Raw genomic sequence first — 18,774 nt, 5'->3', positions numbered from 1 at the left:
GAACGAGAGTAAAGCAGTAAAATCATAACTCAAAAATAATAAAGTATTTATTCAGTAATGAATGAAAAACTCATATACCAAATGGAATCCAAATTCTTAATAAAATATCACAGTATATTAAAACTATATAGGGAATTATTAAAATATACAAAATGTACAGTAGTCAAAGGCTTAGAGAAATTCATGCAGTAAATGCTACAATTAGTGACTTGGGCATTTAAGTAACTCTGCAGTTTCTTCAAACCTGGAATAGAATAAAAAATGATATATTAAGTAAATAAGCAATCCATAATAAGGAGTAAGATTTACATTGTTAAAATTATGCTTTTAAGCCTAAAATAAATTTGAATATCTTTTCTATTCCTAGGTCAGTTACTATTAATAAACTAACTATACTATGAGTAAAAATAAATAAATAAAATCAGTTCTTGGAGAAAAAGTTATTTTAGTACTTTCAAATTTCAAAAGACTCTCAGATTTTTTAAGGTAGTAGGCTGCACAATTTTATTTTATATTTCCTTTGAACTGCTGCGTTAAAACCCAGATGTTATTTGTAACAGATAAAAGCATCATTTTAAGTATTACTAGATCAATAACTTACTGAAAAAGCCTAATGATACTTCAACAGTACTGAAAATGTCTCCAGCCACACATCTATATATATTCAAAATTTTGGTAAACTAGTTATCAAAAATAGATAACTCTTAATTGACCACCAAATATATCTCTGTACTCTTTAATCCACAGTTAATTCCATTAACAATGGCTTACATCACTTCTTGGAAACCAAAACGGTGACTCATCTCACAAACACATAATTGTGGGTGGATTTATTATCCACTGGAGCCTTAGAGGAAATTCCACACCTGGTTGAGACCTTTAAGGCTTGAAGCACATATGCACATTCTATATATATTGTAATCCAACACAATTCCCTATAGAGAAATGAATTTCTGTTGCCCCTTTTCTGTTACTTACATTTTTTTCATCCTTTCCATTTTCTGGATTGTTGTTTCCTTTAATTTAAAAAGCAACAAATTTAGGCGATTTCTCAAAGTAAACCATCCTCAAAGATGGACCATGAACATAATAAAACATAGTCTAGAACACTGTACTAAACAGTTTGCTCAGAATTCCTGACGAACTAGTAAGCTTCAGAGTCTTGCAATTTTATTGATTTATTTTGCTAATAGCATATACAACTAAAACCAATGTATGCTTGTTCTTTTGACCTTAAAAAATCATTCAAACAATTGCCAAGTTTTCTTACCTCTGAAGTATCATTCAATCCACAGTAATTAACAGTTGAAGTTCTCGGAGTTGAATCTGATGATTCTGTACTATAACCAGACGACAGAGGAATACTTGCTGACCTCTCCACATTGCTTTTTCTTTCTGTGAAGAAGTAAGTTTTAGATTACCTCTTCCTTTAAAAATAGTGTTACGTATCAAAAATTTTAATTATTGATAAAAGAAAAATAAATATTATTTTACTACAAAATGGCTACTAGTATAGATCAAATATTAGTTTTTGGCATTCTTTCAAAGGAACAGCTTACATGTGGAGATCTAGATATTAAAAATTGGCTAGTAAAAATTGCAAAAGGCAGCTTGGTATGGTGGCATAGGCCTGTAATCTTAGAACTTGGTAGCTAAAATAGGAAGATCACAGGTTCCAGGCCAGCATGCAGTAACTCAGTGAGATCCTATTTTAAAATAAAAAATAAAAAAGGCTGGGGGTATAGTCCAGAGATAGAATGCCCTTGGGTCCAATCCCTAGTACCATTGAAAAAAAAAAAAAAAAAGGCAAAGCACAGCATGATAGTGCACGCTCAGAATCCCAGCTACTCAGCAGGCTGAATCAAAATCAGGAAGATCACAAATTTGAGGCCAGCTTGGGAACCACCGCAAGACCTTATCTCAGAAGAAAAAAAAAAAAAAAAAAAAAGCAGGCAAGCAAAAGGCATTATTTACTTTATCATTATAGCATGGTAGCAATCAGAAGTTAATTATTTTTAAATATAAGCTGATTTATGTATATTCTCCTCTTAAAATGGTGGCATCTATATTAACTAGTGAATACTGATAACACTTTTATTCAGCAATGTCTAACCATTGCACTATTGTTCCGTGGCAAGTAGCAACGATTACTATCTGTACCATTTATTTGTTTGTTTGTTTGTTTGTTTGTTTATTTATTTATTTTGTGGTACTGAGGATGGAACCCAGGGGCATCCTACCTCCAAGCTACACCCCCAGCCCTATTTTTTATTCTTTATTTTGAAACAGGGTCTCACTAAATAGCTGAGTGTGTCCGCAAACCGTGATCCTCTGGTCTCAGCTTCCCGAATGCTGGGATTACAAGCATGCACCACCACGCCCGGCTATCTATACCCTTTAAAGAACAAGAAACATCCTATCCTGAGTTTAAGATCCACAGATTTCTTTTTCTAAAGAACTAAAAAACTAACAACTTAGCATTTCAGATATCTTGATATCATTAATTTGACAAAATGGCCAATTTTTCCTACAACTCAGCCAATTATGAAATATTACAGATAAGTTTTTCTATCAAGTCAATCCTACAGTCATACCCTGTGTGTTAGTCACAGTAACTTTGGCTGCAAAAACAAGGTTAAAAAAAAAAAAACTTAGTTGGCCATGGTGGTGCACGCTTGTACTCCCCGTGCTTAGGAGGCGGAGACAGAAGGATTGCGCAGGTTCGAAGCCAGCCGCGCTGGCTTAAGAGACCCTGTTAGCCCGGAGGTAGAAGGGTTTCCAGGAACCCCAGTACCACCAAAACAAACAAACAAACAAACAAACAAACAAACAAACAAACAAAAAAACTTAGATCAGATATTCATTTAAGCCAGTTTATATAAACAGATTGATTGTAAGCCTTTAAGGAAAAGTTCAAGTAGAGAACAAAGTATTATAAATAAGGACTGAAACAACTCTAAGACTGCCTTTTCTCTCATAAGAATCCATAGTCTCTTTTGCCTCTTTATCTTATCATTTGCTCCTTTCCTCTGCTTTTCTCTGGAGAGTGGCTTTCTCTGATTAATTGTCAACATAAACTTAGACAAAAAGCAGCCTATTCCAGACGCAACATAACTCAACTTAGTTAACTATTCTTGGTGCTCAATTCCAAATTATATGATAGAATACTATTTGGCTCAACATGCTTTAGACTGGTGTTTACTTGGGTAAGATCCTACTTTCCATCTGATTAGCTCACCCTGGGGGCCACGATCAAATGAAGACTAGCTGGATTCAGATTGTTTACTAGAAACTGTGGGAATAGGCAATTTTAAGAAATAATTTGAAGCTAAGCAGGAGCTATATGTACCGTGCCCCAAATTTTGTATTTGCAATGATTTATATTGTGTATCCTTCCCCAAATGGAACATGTATAAAAAGGGAATACAAATATTTTATTTACAAGACTATGAGGTAACCACGAAAATGACAAGATAGAGCCCTCAACCCACTAAGGCATTTAGTGCTTCTTTTCCACTGATTTTTGGCTCCAATTCATTCTTATCATTGATCATCAAACTGCTTCTGCTTCCAACAGCTCCACATCAGAAAAGCCCTTAAACCCTCAGAGAGGATTCAAATCTGTCCACCATTCAGGAACTGTGTGACCCTTGACATGGTTACTTAATCTCACTGGACTTCAGTTTCCTCATCTGTAAAATTCGGATGATAATAATACTCATCTTGCATAGATACTTGGAGAATTAAATGAGTTAATATAGCAGTTAGTAAAGTGCCAGGCACATAGTGCTCTGATGTAGTGCTGGTACCATTTATATGTAGTAGGTAAAAGACTTGATGTTGAACATCAACATATATTAAAATTTAATTCTATGACGAATTATAAATTGTACAAACCATCTCTTTTATGAACATGATTTAATCAAGATTTATACCTCCATTTCTTAAAAAGAGTCAAAAGCATATAAGCTACTGCTGAGAATCAGAAACCTTATCCTTGATGTTCATTCACAGTGAAAATGTCACTTGACATTCAGTCACATGGAAAAGACCTGCTGTTAATTCTCCATCTTTCTCATTTTATCATCACCAGTGAACTGTTCAAACACAAGAGGTATGAAGTACTTCACAGGTTACTGACAAATTTTTTTCTTTTACACGTATTATTTACATGTAAGAATTTTATTATGTAAGTTTAAAACTTAGAAACTCTAGAGGCCTAGCTTTTATTATGCTAGAGCACTTCATTATTCTAGAATGATTAAAAGAACAAAATGTCTCTAAAAGTGACTGTGTACATTGGAATTTAATCACCCAACTATGTTATGTAAGATTTGTGAGCAGCTTCTTAAGCCAGTTACTTGATTTTAGTAGCTTGTGTAGATTTCATTATTATTACTATAGGTACTTTGCAATTTCTTGGAAATATAAGCCTTGAGAATATTAAAATTACCAAATACTCATAAAATTTATTTTTTCTGAAAACTCCTTATCACACTAGCAGTATTAATGCCATTTAAGAGCTTACCAAACATCAGAAGATCCATGTCACTACAAGAGGCATAATCTTCACTTGCTGCATTACATTCTATATATTCATTCTGCAAAGTATAGTTAAATATTTACAATAAAATAAAAAGAAAATGTTTTCATCTAGTATAAAATATCTATCTAGTATAAAATATAAAGATGGCACAAGAAATGTGTAAATAATAATAATAATGTAATTATTTTATTTACAAAGCATTATGTAAATATTCCTATATATAAGAAATAGTCTTTTAAATGCAGAAGCAGAAATAAGCTTCTTGAATCTACCAATTTCACTCTCTACGAAGAAAAGATTGACCGAAATTAAAATCCTAAATAATGGAAACAAATTTCTCAGATTCAATAAAGCAATGGTAAATTCAGTAACTATATATGATAAAATTAAATTACGAAGAGTTGTCATTTTAATTTTTCCTCTTCTGCAACTTTTCCTGCAAATTGCAAAGGCTGAAAGATATTACTTTCAAGCTTTCCTAAAGTCAATCATATTCTTATCTCATTTTATGTATTTCAAACAAATAAAAACTCAATTTTGAGAGAAATGCTTTATTGTATCTGAGACATTCTATACATGATAAAGATAATACCTTTTTAGACAAAAGCATTTCTGTTTCTAGAAGAGTGACACGACTCAGAAGATTAGTCCAGACGGTTTCATTTACCATCACTTTCCCTTTCATTTTCTCTTCCAAAGAGTCCAGTCTTTGCTCTATGGAATCCAACTTCTTAAGCTTTTCTTGGCATTCAGCAAGCATAGTCTGTAGTGCAGTAATCTCAAGATTAACTTTCATATCCTAAAATGATTAGAAAGATTAAAGACATTCACATATAAGCTGAAATTCCTTTAAAATTAGTGCATTCCCATTTCCATTGTGCTACTTCGAGAGTTAGGCGAAGCAGAACAGTCTGGGTTAGGAGAGCTACCTCTGGAGGCAAGACTACTTAGACATGTAATATATGACTTGGATGCCTTCATTTCCTCATCTAAAAAATACAGATAATAATACTTACCTTAATCTGGTTCTTGTGAATTAATTTGCATAATTCCTTTAAATAATACCAGGTAGCACAATAAAACTGTCAATATCTTCTTGTAACAATAGAAAGCACAAAGCTAATAGGAATAATAATTTGCATTTATCAGTGGCACGATAAATGCAAATTATTCAGTAGGCCCTATAACAGGACCTAAGCCCAAAGGCTATCTGGTAATTTTTATAAAGGACAATTGTATGCTGAGACGTACAGAAGTCACAAGAAATTGAATGAGAATATAAAAAGATGCATTAGCAGGAACAGTTGAGATTAGACACATAATGGGGTCTGTGGCAATAAAGAGCAGCAGAAAAGGTATTCTAAAGAGATAAAAAAGAATTGCAGCAAGGATCCAGAAAGGTAAATGAAATGACAAATAAAAATGAAAAATGCCAAGCCTTTCCATTCACCAGTATAGGAAACAAGTGGTAGAAAACTTTTATTGCACAAAGTGCTATATCTCTATCTCACCAGATTGCAATTCCTTGGCTCCAAGGACCACATCTTACCTTTCTTGCATAACTGATAATACAAGGCCAAAATAATAAATAAAAGCAGCAAATTATATCTGTTGAATTATATTCGGTAAGACTTTTGGACTCTTAGCAAATGATAACATACATATTATGTCATGATTTATAAGAAAAATGCTAAATATAGTCCACATTTTGAATGCTGAAATTATGATGGATATCAAAGTAAGACATAGCAAAATTTATAAAGTAAGTCCAAAATTCTTACTTGCTCATCCTTGATTTCAGGGACCTTTACTTCAGGAAGGTCTATTTCAGAAGTCTTTAATTCAGACATATCAAATGATTCATTCACATCTGCTACTGAACTTAATACATCTTCAGAAATGTCAACATTGTCTTCATTATACAGGTGACGGATCACAACAGCTTTCTTCTGCATGGAGAAAAATGTGTAAGAATGGTTTTACTCCTACAATTACTTTAAATATACAGTAATTTAAACATACAGTAATACAGTAAAAAAAGAACACCAAATCTTCCTTCAGATATTTATAAAAGGTTAAATTACCAAGTATAATGTATCAAAACACTACAAACTATTATTATAGCATCTTATGTGTGATAAAATTGTGATCCATATTTTTAAGGCATTCTTATATTTTAGAAAAAAATATTGAAAAATTTAATGATGTATATGCTTCAAAATGTTGGGAAGAGTGGTTTCAATAATGAAACAGGATTAGCAGAGTTAATAACTTTTTGAAACTGGATGATGGGTACTTTTGTAAAGGTTTGAAATGTTCCACAATAAAAGTCATTCTTATAAAAGGGTCTCACATAATTTGTAAATAATCAAGAACTAGTTCTGTGAGTAGGTCTCTACAGTTCTTTTCTATTACACAAATCACAATATATTAGACCTTTGGGTAACAATTCAACCTTACACACAGGAAAAGTCCTAACTACGTAGGTATCAGAGCTCTTCTGCTTGCTTACTTTCCTACAAACAGTCTGCATGTGTGCCATTCAAACTTAATAAGTGTGACAAAGAAATCACAAATAGCCCTTTGCATAAAACACTGGGAAGGAGACAATCTGTTTTACTGCTTGAGTACCGAATTAACTTTTGCCTATAAATAACTATAGACTCTAACTTCCTAACTTCTCTAAACCTGAGAACTTTTTTTTTTTAACTTTAGGATACTGCTTCAGATCTTCTAAAATATTTCTTTTCTTCTTTTTAGATATTTATTTATTTTAATTGGTGCATTGTAATCATATATCACATTGGAGTACAAGACTTGAGAGGATATACAAGCACACATCATCCAACTAGCCCTCATCCAGCCCCCATCCCATTCCCTCCTCCTCCCTCGATCCCCTGCTTGTTTGGTGATTAACTTTGATACATTTGTTCATGTACCTCCTGCTTTTAAAGAGGCTCCATCCTCCCCTAATTCTATACCCTCTGATTGGTAACCTTAGTTGCTTAACGATAGGGCCCTTTCTGTAGCTCGACCTCTTCCTGTTGCCCCTTTCCTCCTAGTTTTTGCTGATTAGGGGAAGCATCTGATTTTTATTTTCTGCGATATTTCTCTGTGCATGCCGCACAGAGAAGTACTGATCCCCCTCTTGACAGCCCCAGTAGTTAGTGGTCTGGCTACCCGGTGGACTGATCCAGACCTCGCTGGCTCAAGCAGCAGCCTTACCTCATGGGAGGCCCCGATTCTGGTCTCACTGGCCCTGGCACTGGCCTAACCCCTCAGCAGGCTCCGATCCCAGCATCAGAGGCCCCAGCACCAGCCTAGCCTCACGGCAGGTTCCAATCCCAGCCTTGCTGACCCCAGCACCGGCCTAACCCCTCGGCAGGCTTCGATCCCAGCCTCGGAGGCCCCAGTAGCGGCCTTGCCTCCTGTCAGGCTCCGATGCCAGCCATTGGCCCTGGCATCTGCCTAACCCCTCGGCAGGCTCCGATCCCGGCCTCGGAGGCCCCAGCACCGGCCTTGCCTCACGGTGTGCTCTGATCCCAACCTTGCTGGCCCCGGCACCAGCCTAACCCCTCGGCAGGATCCGATCCTGGCCTTAGAGGCCCCAGCACCGGCCTTGCCTCACGGCAGGCTCCAATGCTGGCCATTGGCCCCGGCACTGGCCTAACTCCTCAGCAGGCTCTTATCTCGGCCTCGAAGTCTCCAGCACTGGCCTTGCCTCATGGCAGGCTCCAATCCCAGCTTTGCTGTGTCCATCGCCGGCCTCAACCCTCGGCAGGCTCCAATCCGAGCACCCTTTTTGCACAACCAATTGTCCCACGTTCTCGAGGGTGTGTGGTGGTAGCATTCTGCCTCTAGGGTTATTATTTCAAAGGTTCCAGGTGTAATGCATCAGATCTCTGCCTCCTCTGAGTACTGGCCACTGCCATTGCCACTGCTTCCACCATTTCAAATGCTTCCCAAGATCTTTTTCCACTCTGAATATTGTCCAGTGTTCCTAAGTATGCGTGATGGTAGCATTCGACATTTGGTGTAATTTCTTCAAAAAAATAAGATTGGTAGGATCCGATTTCTGCTTCTCCTGAATACAAGTTTCCACCGCCATTGTGGAGACCACTTTCAACACCGCCTTTCTCCTTGGTCTCCGCTAAACTCTCTCCTTACAAGATTCTTAACAATATAGAGAAACAGCAGTCCTCCTTCACGGGGAATTTTTCCATAAGTTCCAGTGCATTTGGATAAGTTGTCTACATCTCCAGTGTCCTGGCATCCTCCACGGCCTTCTTAACCCCTCTCCGATATTTTTTCTTTTTCTTTTTCTTTTTCTTTTTTTTTTTTTTAAATAAAAGAAGACAGTATATGTGGTTTGAGGAGGTAGTGGGATCAGGCACTCAGTAGCACTGTGACCTGGTCGGTTTCCCCATGGGTCCAGCGTGCTCCGCACTACTCCGCCTGGGGCCCAGAGTCCTGCGACCCGGGCCCCGGCTGTTCCGGGGTCCAGCGTACCCCGCCCGATCCCTGCCCAGGACTAAGGGTCTTACTGGGCCTGGTTTCTCCAGAGGTCTGGTGTGCTATGCGCGGTCCAGCCTGGGGTCCAGAGTCCTGCGACCTGGGCCCTGGCTGGCGTGCCCCGCGCAACCCCTGCCTGGGACCCAGCATCTTACTCTGTCCGGCTTCCCCAGGGGTCTGGCGTGCTATGCGCGGTCTGGCCTGGGGCCCAGAGTCCCACGACCCGGGCCCTGGCTGGCGTGTCCCACGTGACCCCTGCCCGGGACCCAGGGTACTGGGCCCGGTTTCTCAAGGGGTCTGGAGTGCTACGTGCGGTCTGGCCTAAACCTGAGAACTTTTCATATTTATTCAAATTTACATGATATAAATCATTAAATTTTGATGGATAACAAAAAAACTAAAACACACCTAATGTCTTAAAATTTTAGTTTTCTTTGTTATGATAATTTAGATTACTCTTCAATCCCCAAACTGAAATAGGAATTTAAAAAGCACACTTAATTATACTAAGTTATATTTAATAAGTACTTAGTGTGGCTAATCCTGTGCTAAGCACAATGAAAGTTAAAAAAAAAAAAGCATGGGGGGGAACCAAGTACTGTGTGAATGTATGCCATTGTGAATATAATCCACATTATGATGTGAAACTATAGTGTACCAATAAAAAAATAAATAAATAAAAAGTATGTTAAAAAAGGATAAAAAGAAAAGCAGTATAAGCCAGGCATGGTGGTGCACACTGGTAATCCAGTATTCAGGAGGCTGAGACCAGAGGATAGCAGTTCCCAGACACTCTCGCAACTCAATGAGATCCTGTTTCAAAATAAAAAGACTAAGCCGGGCGTGGTGGCGCATGTTTGTAATCCCCGTGCTTGGGAGGCTGAGACAGGAGGATTGCGCAGGTTCGAAGCCAGCCCCAGCTACTTAGTAAGGCTCTCAGTAACTTAGTGAGACCCTGTTTCCAAATAAAATATAAAATAGGTCTGGGAGTATAGCCCGGAGGTAGAAAGCCTCTGAGTTCCATGCCCAGTACCACTAAAAAAAATGAATAAATAAATAAAATACAATAAAAAGACTAAAAAGTAGGGCTGTGGTAATAGCTTGGTGGTACAATGCCCCTGGGTTCCATCCCCAGTACCACACACAAACACACACACACACACACACACACACACACACACACACACACAAAATAAATAAAATAAAATAAAATAAATAAAGCAGTATAAGAAAATCCCCATATATACATCTTCTAGTTGAGGAAGGATACACAATACAGATCATTTAACAATTATTAGATAAGATGATATTATCAGTAAATGTTAGAAGAGTCAAGAACTATGAGTACTTATTCAGAAACCATGCCTCTAATAATTCTTTTTCTTATTGCCATTATTACTTGGAGCAAAACCGACAAAAGAGAAAAAAGTTACTAACATAAGAACCCACTCATTTGTAAAATTTCACTTTAAAAAGAGGCATATAAATATAAATTTTTTTTTTTTTTTTGGTGGTACCGGGGTTCCTGGAAGCCCTTCTACCTCCGGGCTACACTCCCAGACCTATTTTATATTTTTGAAACAGGGTCTCTTATGCCAGAGTGGCTGGCTTCGAACCTGCGAGATCCTCCTGTCTCCGCCTCCCAAGCGCGGGGATTACAAGCGTGCGCCACCACACCCGGCCTTAAATATAAAATTTTTTAACAAATTCTATTTTTATTGCTTATATATTTTATTTATTTTTTAATTTTGGGGGGGAATTATATTCATACATCATATTGGGGTAAAAAACTTGTGTGTACATACATGTACACATCACTGATTTAACCCCTACCCAATTCCCACCCCATTCTCTCCCCATCCCTCCTTCCCTTGCTTGGCTTAGCGGTTAACTTCGATATGTTTAAGTACATTTTAGAGATTTTCCTTCTTCCCCCCTCCTTTCTCCTCCTTTAGGATTTCCTTTTTCATCTAGAGTTCCTCCTATGCACATGTATTTTAGAGTAGGGCAGAAAAAATTCTGTAGATTTTGCTTCAGTCCGCAACTATTTACATCCTTTGTCTAATTACACATTGGTTATGTATTTGGTATTCCTTTCTTCAATCTTAACATTTTCTTCAGATGGAAGAAAAGCTAAAAATACATTTGTAATTATAAAGTAATATTCTGGCTTAAATCTACCTTAGAAACAGATAAACTGTATTTAAATATATTGGACATATTTAGCTATTTTTGCCCAAAGTAGACAAAGACAGAAAAGATACCAACAAAGAGAAAATACTCAAAACATCAACCAATATCTGATTCTAGGTTTGGGGAATACCAGTCATTTGATAATTCATACTCCTGATTATAGAAATGTCAATGTGAGGGGAACAGGTATATGGAAGGAAATATAAGAAATGTGTGCATGTATATTTCCATCACTTTTAACCTCAGTATGAAATATAATTACACTGAATAAATAAAAGTACAAAAACGAAGAGATATCAATGAATATAAATGTAAGCCATGCTATTACTAATGGTAGGCACTTTGTTATGTTCCCTTGTTTTAGGAAGACCAGATACATAATTAAGAGTAGATGTTGATTTCATCTAAATCACTATTTTGCCTGGGAAATGAGGCAGAGTTTGAAATTAGAAATTTAAAGCTTGTTTGTCTTTACATTTGTTTTTGTCTTAAAACTTTAGGAATGTTCCCCAAACAATGTATGTTATGCTGTTAAATATCCCTACATTGTAGTATTTAACTAGGATGCTTCACGAGGCACCATTAAGAAATGTGAACCTTATATATTGGATTCACTGGACAGGTAAGTCTTAAGCTGCATGACAGGCTTTCTTTGTATTCATACCTTCCCTGAAGTCAAAAATCTGCCAGTGATGTCAATGCCAACAGGTTCTGCAGATGCTTTCTCATTGCTTGAACAAGGTTCTGACTTACCAGAAATAATTTTCTTTCTTGGTAATGATGGAGTCTAAAGAAAAAGTATTAGATATAATAACAAATTTTACTTGAAATCATGATATATATTTAACTCATCTAAATATCCATATATGACATATAACTAACAATAAGGTTCTAATGTAAATACATGAAAATTAAAAAGTGATAAAAAGGCATTTTCTTTGAACTGTTAGTTTAGGACTAGTAGTTTCAAATCACAGATGTATAAAACCATGTGACTGCAAACATCAAGCATTAGAAGGTTATTCAGATCTGTGATTAATAAAGTAATTGTACTACTCAATAATTTGCTATCTAGGGTAGTGCTTTTATACATTAAATACTGAGCCATTTAGCATGAATTAGCATTAAAATCTATTCACAAAATTACCTTGTCAAGACCACTTAATTCCTTGTGCTTTTTCATCACACAGTTCAAAATATCACAAATAATTTGGATTTTCCATTCTGCAAACCCACATTGTATAAATTGCTTTTTTGTCAAAATTGGTTTATAATTGAATTGATCACGAAGAAGCTGCAAAGATAAAAGAGACTCATGCAGTAATTAGGAAAAATTATTTTTCATAATCCAAAATGATAAATGGCCACCTGGTCAGGAGATTAATAGCTACCTTTGAGAAGACAAGGAGGATCAAGCCATTAACTAATGGTACTAAAGAGATTTACAGAGCTGGTGTAAGTCATGATTATAGAGGAGAGATGTATCCAAGTAGAAAACAGGTAGCTAGGGTTGTGCCAGAAAGATGGCTGTCCAGAGAGATGGAAAAATACAGTCAATCATCAAGAAGTTCAAATATCCTCATAGGTACTAGAAGAACTCCTTAGTCCATTAGAATATCATACCAGATGTCAGAAAACCATAGTTCTATTTGTTTATAATCCTACCAATGCTTGCAGAGAAGTCAGTGGGTTTCTTAATCTCATGTTCTTATTTGTATATCATAGACCAGTAGTTCGTATGGTTCTACTGTGTGGAACCTGGATTTGTAAGTGACACTTAGGCTTCTAGGGAGGCTTTCTGGGATTAGAGGCAAAGACAGGAATATCGAACAGACTCTACATATAATAAAAGCTCCCATTTCATAAAAATCAATTCCACTTCTTTTTTTAGATATTGGGCTTAAAAGTAGGCATTACCATAAAAAAGTTTAAAAAAGCATTACTTGAGCAAAAATTAATGATGAGAACTTTTTAAAAGTCAAACACGAGTAAATTCAACACACATATAGAAATGCAGATATAACAGAAGCGCGCAGGCCTTAAAGAACAATTATATCCGTTTCAGTCCTTCTAACAGCTCTTAATTCTATGAACTACAACTTTTACTAAATATAGTTACATTTTTAAGTTCTTCTAATATACCAAATTTTCCTAAAATTGACTAAAAAAGAACAAATAAAAACCAATTACAAAGGTTTGTCAGTGGTCATAATTTGTTACAAAAGGAAATAATCACAAATCGAACATGAATTTCATCTTAATTTTAATAAGGCCTGCATTTTAACAAGATAAATGCATATGAAAATATCCTCTCAACTATATATGTTGTACATACAATCATGTGCTGCATAACATTTTGGTCTCTGATGTACCATACTTATGACAGTGGTCCCAGAAGATTAGAATGGAAGCAATAAAGGCCTATTGCCTAAATTTTTACCATGCCTTTTTTATGCTTAGGTTATGGTTATATATACAACTACTTATGTTGTAAAAATAATTGCCTACAATATAGTAATGTGTCATATATATTTATAGCCTAGGAACTAGGCTATATGTATGTAGCCTAGATAAGTAGTAGGCTATGCCATCTGGGTTTGAGTAAGTATACTCTATGATGCTTACACAATGACTAAATCACCTAATGACACATTCGTTAGGTAACATGTGACAGTACTTAGGGAGTTATGACAACAATACTAATTTTTAAAAATCATCCAATAACTTCTAAAATAATTAGTTTCATAAACACATACTACCTTATAGACAGTATCTATAAAGCGCAAATCATTCTTTGCTATTAGCTCTACATTGGATTCCATCAGAAGCTCTGCTACAAAAGGTGAGTATGAAGTAAGAGAATAGCTGATGATGGGCAAAGATGCTGCCGTATCTCCCTTTATCAAACTGTCAGGAGAAAAAGAAAAAGACTTTTAATGAGGATAATTCCAAAAGTTGGATAACCAAGAAAGAAATGCTGTCAATAACTTATTACTTAACACTATAGCCATATAAATTAGGTGATTCATGACCCTCCAGATCCCTACTTTAAACCACTCTAGACAAAATAAACTTACATAGCTCTCTAGTACCAGCAGTCTACTTACTACAGAAAAAGAATAAAAATAAACTTTCTATTATAGCTTACCCTACACAATCCACATCTTTAGGATAATTTAGCAAGCGAAGCACTTGTTCTAGGTTCCGTAAACTTCTTTTTAAATCACCTGTTGCCATTATTTAACGTTAGATTCAGCTCCAACTCTTAAAATAATGCAATTTTTCACCTAAGAATAGAAATCCAAGAAATACTGGTTAAGTCTTTGTATGTTTTGAAGCTTCTCTATTATCCTATGTACACATCTCTTAAGGGCACTTGCCATTTACTTTATCCTAGCTCTGTAAGTTCTTCTAACTTATCTTCCCTACCAGTTTAGTACTTACTGCCTTGTATTTAATATATATTCTTGAATAGAAGATGAGCTTCTTCCCTACTACCCAATATTTTTTTCTTGTGAAAATTTGCTTTGCATTCATGTTTTATTTTTATGTGTATCATATTGAAAATTGCATACATTCAGACTGTGCTTGGTGTCCTCTCTCACCTCCTACTTCCCTCACCAACAATGAGTGTCCAGGTTGACCATGCTACATTCATACTTTTACACATATTCAAATGTAGCACCTCCATTAATCAACCTCAGCCTTCTTCCTCTCCTACCCTTCCATTATAGCATTGCTGAGGTTTCCCCTCCATTATCTGGAGTCCCTCTGGTATCCCTAATACTCCATAGTTTGGGCATATTAGAGAAAACATATGTCCCTTCTCTTTCTGTGCTTGACTAATCTCACTTAACATAATATTCTCCACCTTGTACACAGTCAACTCAGAATTGATCAAAGATCTAAGTATAAAGCCAGAAACTTCAAGAACAGAAAAAAAAAAAGGAAGAAATAGGGGCAAAACTTCAACATATAGGTAAAGGCAACAACTTTCTGAATAAGACTCCAACAGTCAAGAGATAAAAGCAAGAATCAAAAAATGGAACTGTATCAAATTAAAAACTGTATAGCAAGGAAAAAGTTAGCATGAAGAGACAGCCTACAGAATGGGAGAAAATCTTTGCCAGAAACTCTTCCAACAGAGGATTAATATCCAGAATATATTAAAAATTTTAAAAAACTCAACATAAAAAGTGCAATGAAGAGACAAATGAACTGAACATATATTTCTCAAAGGAAATAGAAATGGCCAACAATTATATGAAAATTAAAGATTTACATCAAGAAAATCTTTAACCATCAAGTAAATATAAATCAAAACTACATTAGGGACTGGGCTGTAGCTCAGTGGTAGAGCATTTGCCTAGCATGTGCCAGGCTCTGGGTTTGATACCCATACCAAAAAAAAAAAAAAAAAAACAAACAAACAAACAAACAAAATAAAAGGATAGACTGCAAAAAAAAAAAAAAAGACAATTCCCTGAAAAAAAAAAAAAAAGACTACTGTAAGAGTCCATCTCACTCTAATCAGAAAAAAAAATGTACTACCACACGATCCCAATATATGACTCCTTGGTATTTATCCCCCCATATTAAAATCAACACAATAGAGAAATATATGCATACCCATGTTTAGAGAGCACATTTCATAATAGCCAAACTATGGAATCAGCCTAGCTATCACCAGATGAATAGAAAAAGATAATATAGTATCAGAATTAACTTGTATCTGTGTGTGTGTGTGTGTGTGTGTGTGTGTATGTGTGTGTGTGTGTGTATTTATACAGTGGAGTGTTATTGAGCCATAAAGAAGAATGAAATTATATTATTTGTAGGAAAATGGATGGAACTGGAGATCACTGTGTTAAGGAAAACAAGCCAGATACAGAAAAACAAACAAAAGGGTAAGAAGTATGAAGGGGTAGTATTGACCAAATTATGTTATATGCACATAGCATATACCTCAATGAAAACCTGTGTTAGGTGTAATTAACATGCACCAATAAAATTTTAAAATAATTATATAATATAAAAATGTTAAGCATAACATGTCATTAGGTAACTGCAAATTAAAAAGAAAAACAGAAAACAATGTGCTACTACTACACACCTATTAAAACTGCTAGAATCTCCCCCCCAAAAAACCTCAACATGATACTAAATGTTCATAAGGATATCAAGAAACAGAAACTCCTTTGTATTTCTGGTAAGACTGCAAAATGGTACAGCCATTTTGGAAGACAATTTGGCAGTTTCTTCTACAACTAAATATAGTCTTACCATACAATCATCGGTTGTACTCTTAATGATTTTCATTAATTTATGAAAATTTATGAAACTTATGTTCACATAAAATCCTGCATAATGAATATTTATAGCAGCTTTATTTATTAGTACCTCAAATTAGAAGCAACCAAGATATTCTCAGGTACATGGATTTAAAAGTATTATTGTACAATATATCCATCTCTAGATGTACAAGCTACAAACGGATATGGTAGACTTAAAACATATTGCTAAATGAAAGAAGCAAGTCTAAAAAGGCTACAAACTACTATTTCAATGAGATAACATTCTGCAAAAGGCAAAACTTCAGGCATAATTCAAAAAAGCACCTAGAAATCAGTGACTGTCAGAGATTCGGAGAGATGGAACAATCAGTATGATACCGTATTGGTGGAAAAATGATAAGCTTTTGTCAAACTCCATAAAACTGTACTGCACAAAGAGTGAACGTTAATGTATATAAACTTTTTAAAAAATCATTTAGGAAGCTGTTAAATCCCAGGAAGAACTACAGACTGACTAGAGAATCTAATTAAATTACCAACATATGAAACGACCTCATTGAAGGAGATGGATAGAAATGAATAGTTTTTGAGACTAAAGGCAAAAAACCACTGTACATACACACAGTACTCTGATTCATAAGTTTTTCCACATGCATATGAGATAATTTCTATATGAAGTACATACAAACTGTAATTAAACAATTATATAAATTAATGGCTACTAAGGAAGAGCCAGGGTTTTTACTGCAGGAGTGGAAATTTACAGATAACCAAGTGAAGAATGTTAGAATAAGACCTCTACCCTAACCCTGATTACAGTTAGAGTATCAGGATGAAAAGGTTTTGTTTACTATCAATATAGATGATTTTAAATGGAAATATACATATTTTAGCAACCCTAAACCCAATACCTGAAATCTAAAATGCTCCAAGATCTAAAACCTTTCAGCGTCATGTTCATACTCAAAAAGTTTCAGCCACTCTCCAAAAGTCAAGAGTCCTGTTTTCTCACATGTGAGAGCTAGAAAGAAACAGAAAACACAAGAGATTTTGGATAATTGAGAAGAAGAGAGACCAGCTGACCAGTGAAAAGGAATCAGGGAGAGAAGAGGGGAGGGGAAAAAGGAGACTTGATGAAGGAAACAGTCCAAATAATGTTATGTTTATATATGAAGGTATCACTACCAATCCCACTAAATTGTACTGGAGGTGGAGAGGAGGAGGGAGTAGAATGAGATTTGGAGGAAAACACATCAAGTGCTGGGTTCATGTATGTTTGTATCACTTTGAACCTCACTAGGCTGTATAATTATAATATACCAATAAAATATATATAAATGTTTCAGACTCTGAGCATTTCAGATTCCAAATTCTTAGATTAGGGATGTTTGGCCAGGAATATATGCAAATACCTCAAAATATAAAAAATTGCAAAATATGAAACACTTGTTCTCAAGCATTTCAGGTAAGAGATACCCAACCTTTATAGAGCTCAGTACATACACATATATTTTGTTTCTTTGTCAGGTGAAAGGAACTAAAAGTAACAGCAGCATATAGTAGTATAGTAGCATGCAGATCTTGGTGTCTAAAGCAAAAGGAATCAAGGCTCCTGGGAGAAATGGTCCATTCTAAAACTAGGGCAAGAAACAGACAAGATGAATGCAAACCATTACATAGTTTCCAGAAAACAAGAAAGCATTCAACAAGAAACAAACATGTGGAAGGGTTTATGTCAAAGGGATGAAGGAACCAACTGAAAGTCTCCCAATGATTATAGCTGAAACAAAATTAATAACAATTTCAGATTATAACCCATGCATAAAACAAAACAAAATCCATCAATATGATTCAATACATTAAAGAAATAAAGAAAATCTTATTATTTCAATATGATAAAAACAGGCATATGATAAAATCCAACATTCATTCATGATATAATTCTTACAACATCAGCAATAGAGGAAAGCTACCTGCATCTGATGAAGGATATCTACAAAAAAAAAAAAAAAAAACTACTACAGCCGGACATGGTGGCGCACGCTTATGATCCCAGCATTCTTGAGGCTGAGACCAGTGGATCGCGGTTTGCAGACAGCCTCAGCTACTTAGTGAGGCCCTCTGCAACTCAGTGAGACCCAATTTCAAAATAAAGAACAAAAAATAGGGCAGGGGCTGTAGCTTGGAGGTCGAATGCCCTTGGGTTCCATCCCCAGACCTGAAAATAAA

General features: G+C 35.6%; 1 protein-coding gene across 1 annotated transcript; it reads right to left on the bottom strand.

The window, feature by feature from the left end:
- Window positions 1–201: 201 nt before the first annotated feature.
- On the bottom strand, window positions 202–14,488 carry CEP44 (centrosomal protein 44; the record flags this gene model as incomplete). Its single annotated transcript, XM_080709870.1, has 10 exons — window positions 202–244; window positions 979–1,016; window positions 1,271–1,395; window positions 4,529–4,601; window positions 5,139–5,345; window positions 6,328–6,495; window positions 11,916–12,038; window positions 12,399–12,545; window positions 14,011–14,158; window positions 14,400–14,488. The coding sequence occupies 10 exons, from the start codon at window positions 14,486–14,488 to the stop codon at window positions 202–204; spliced, it is 1,161 nt and encodes a 386-aa protein (XP_080565996.1).
- Window positions 14,489–18,774: the final 4,286 nt, after the last annotated feature.

This window comes from Muscardinus avellanarius, assembly GCF_963383645.1.
Source record: "Muscardinus avellanarius genome assembly, chromosome: 14".
Lineage (NCBI taxonomy): Eukaryota > Metazoa > Chordata > Mammalia > Rodentia > Gliridae > Muscardinus > Muscardinus avellanarius.
The sequence above is the reverse complement of the archived record's forward strand: the minus strand, read 5'-3'. Positions and strand labels throughout refer to the sequence as shown.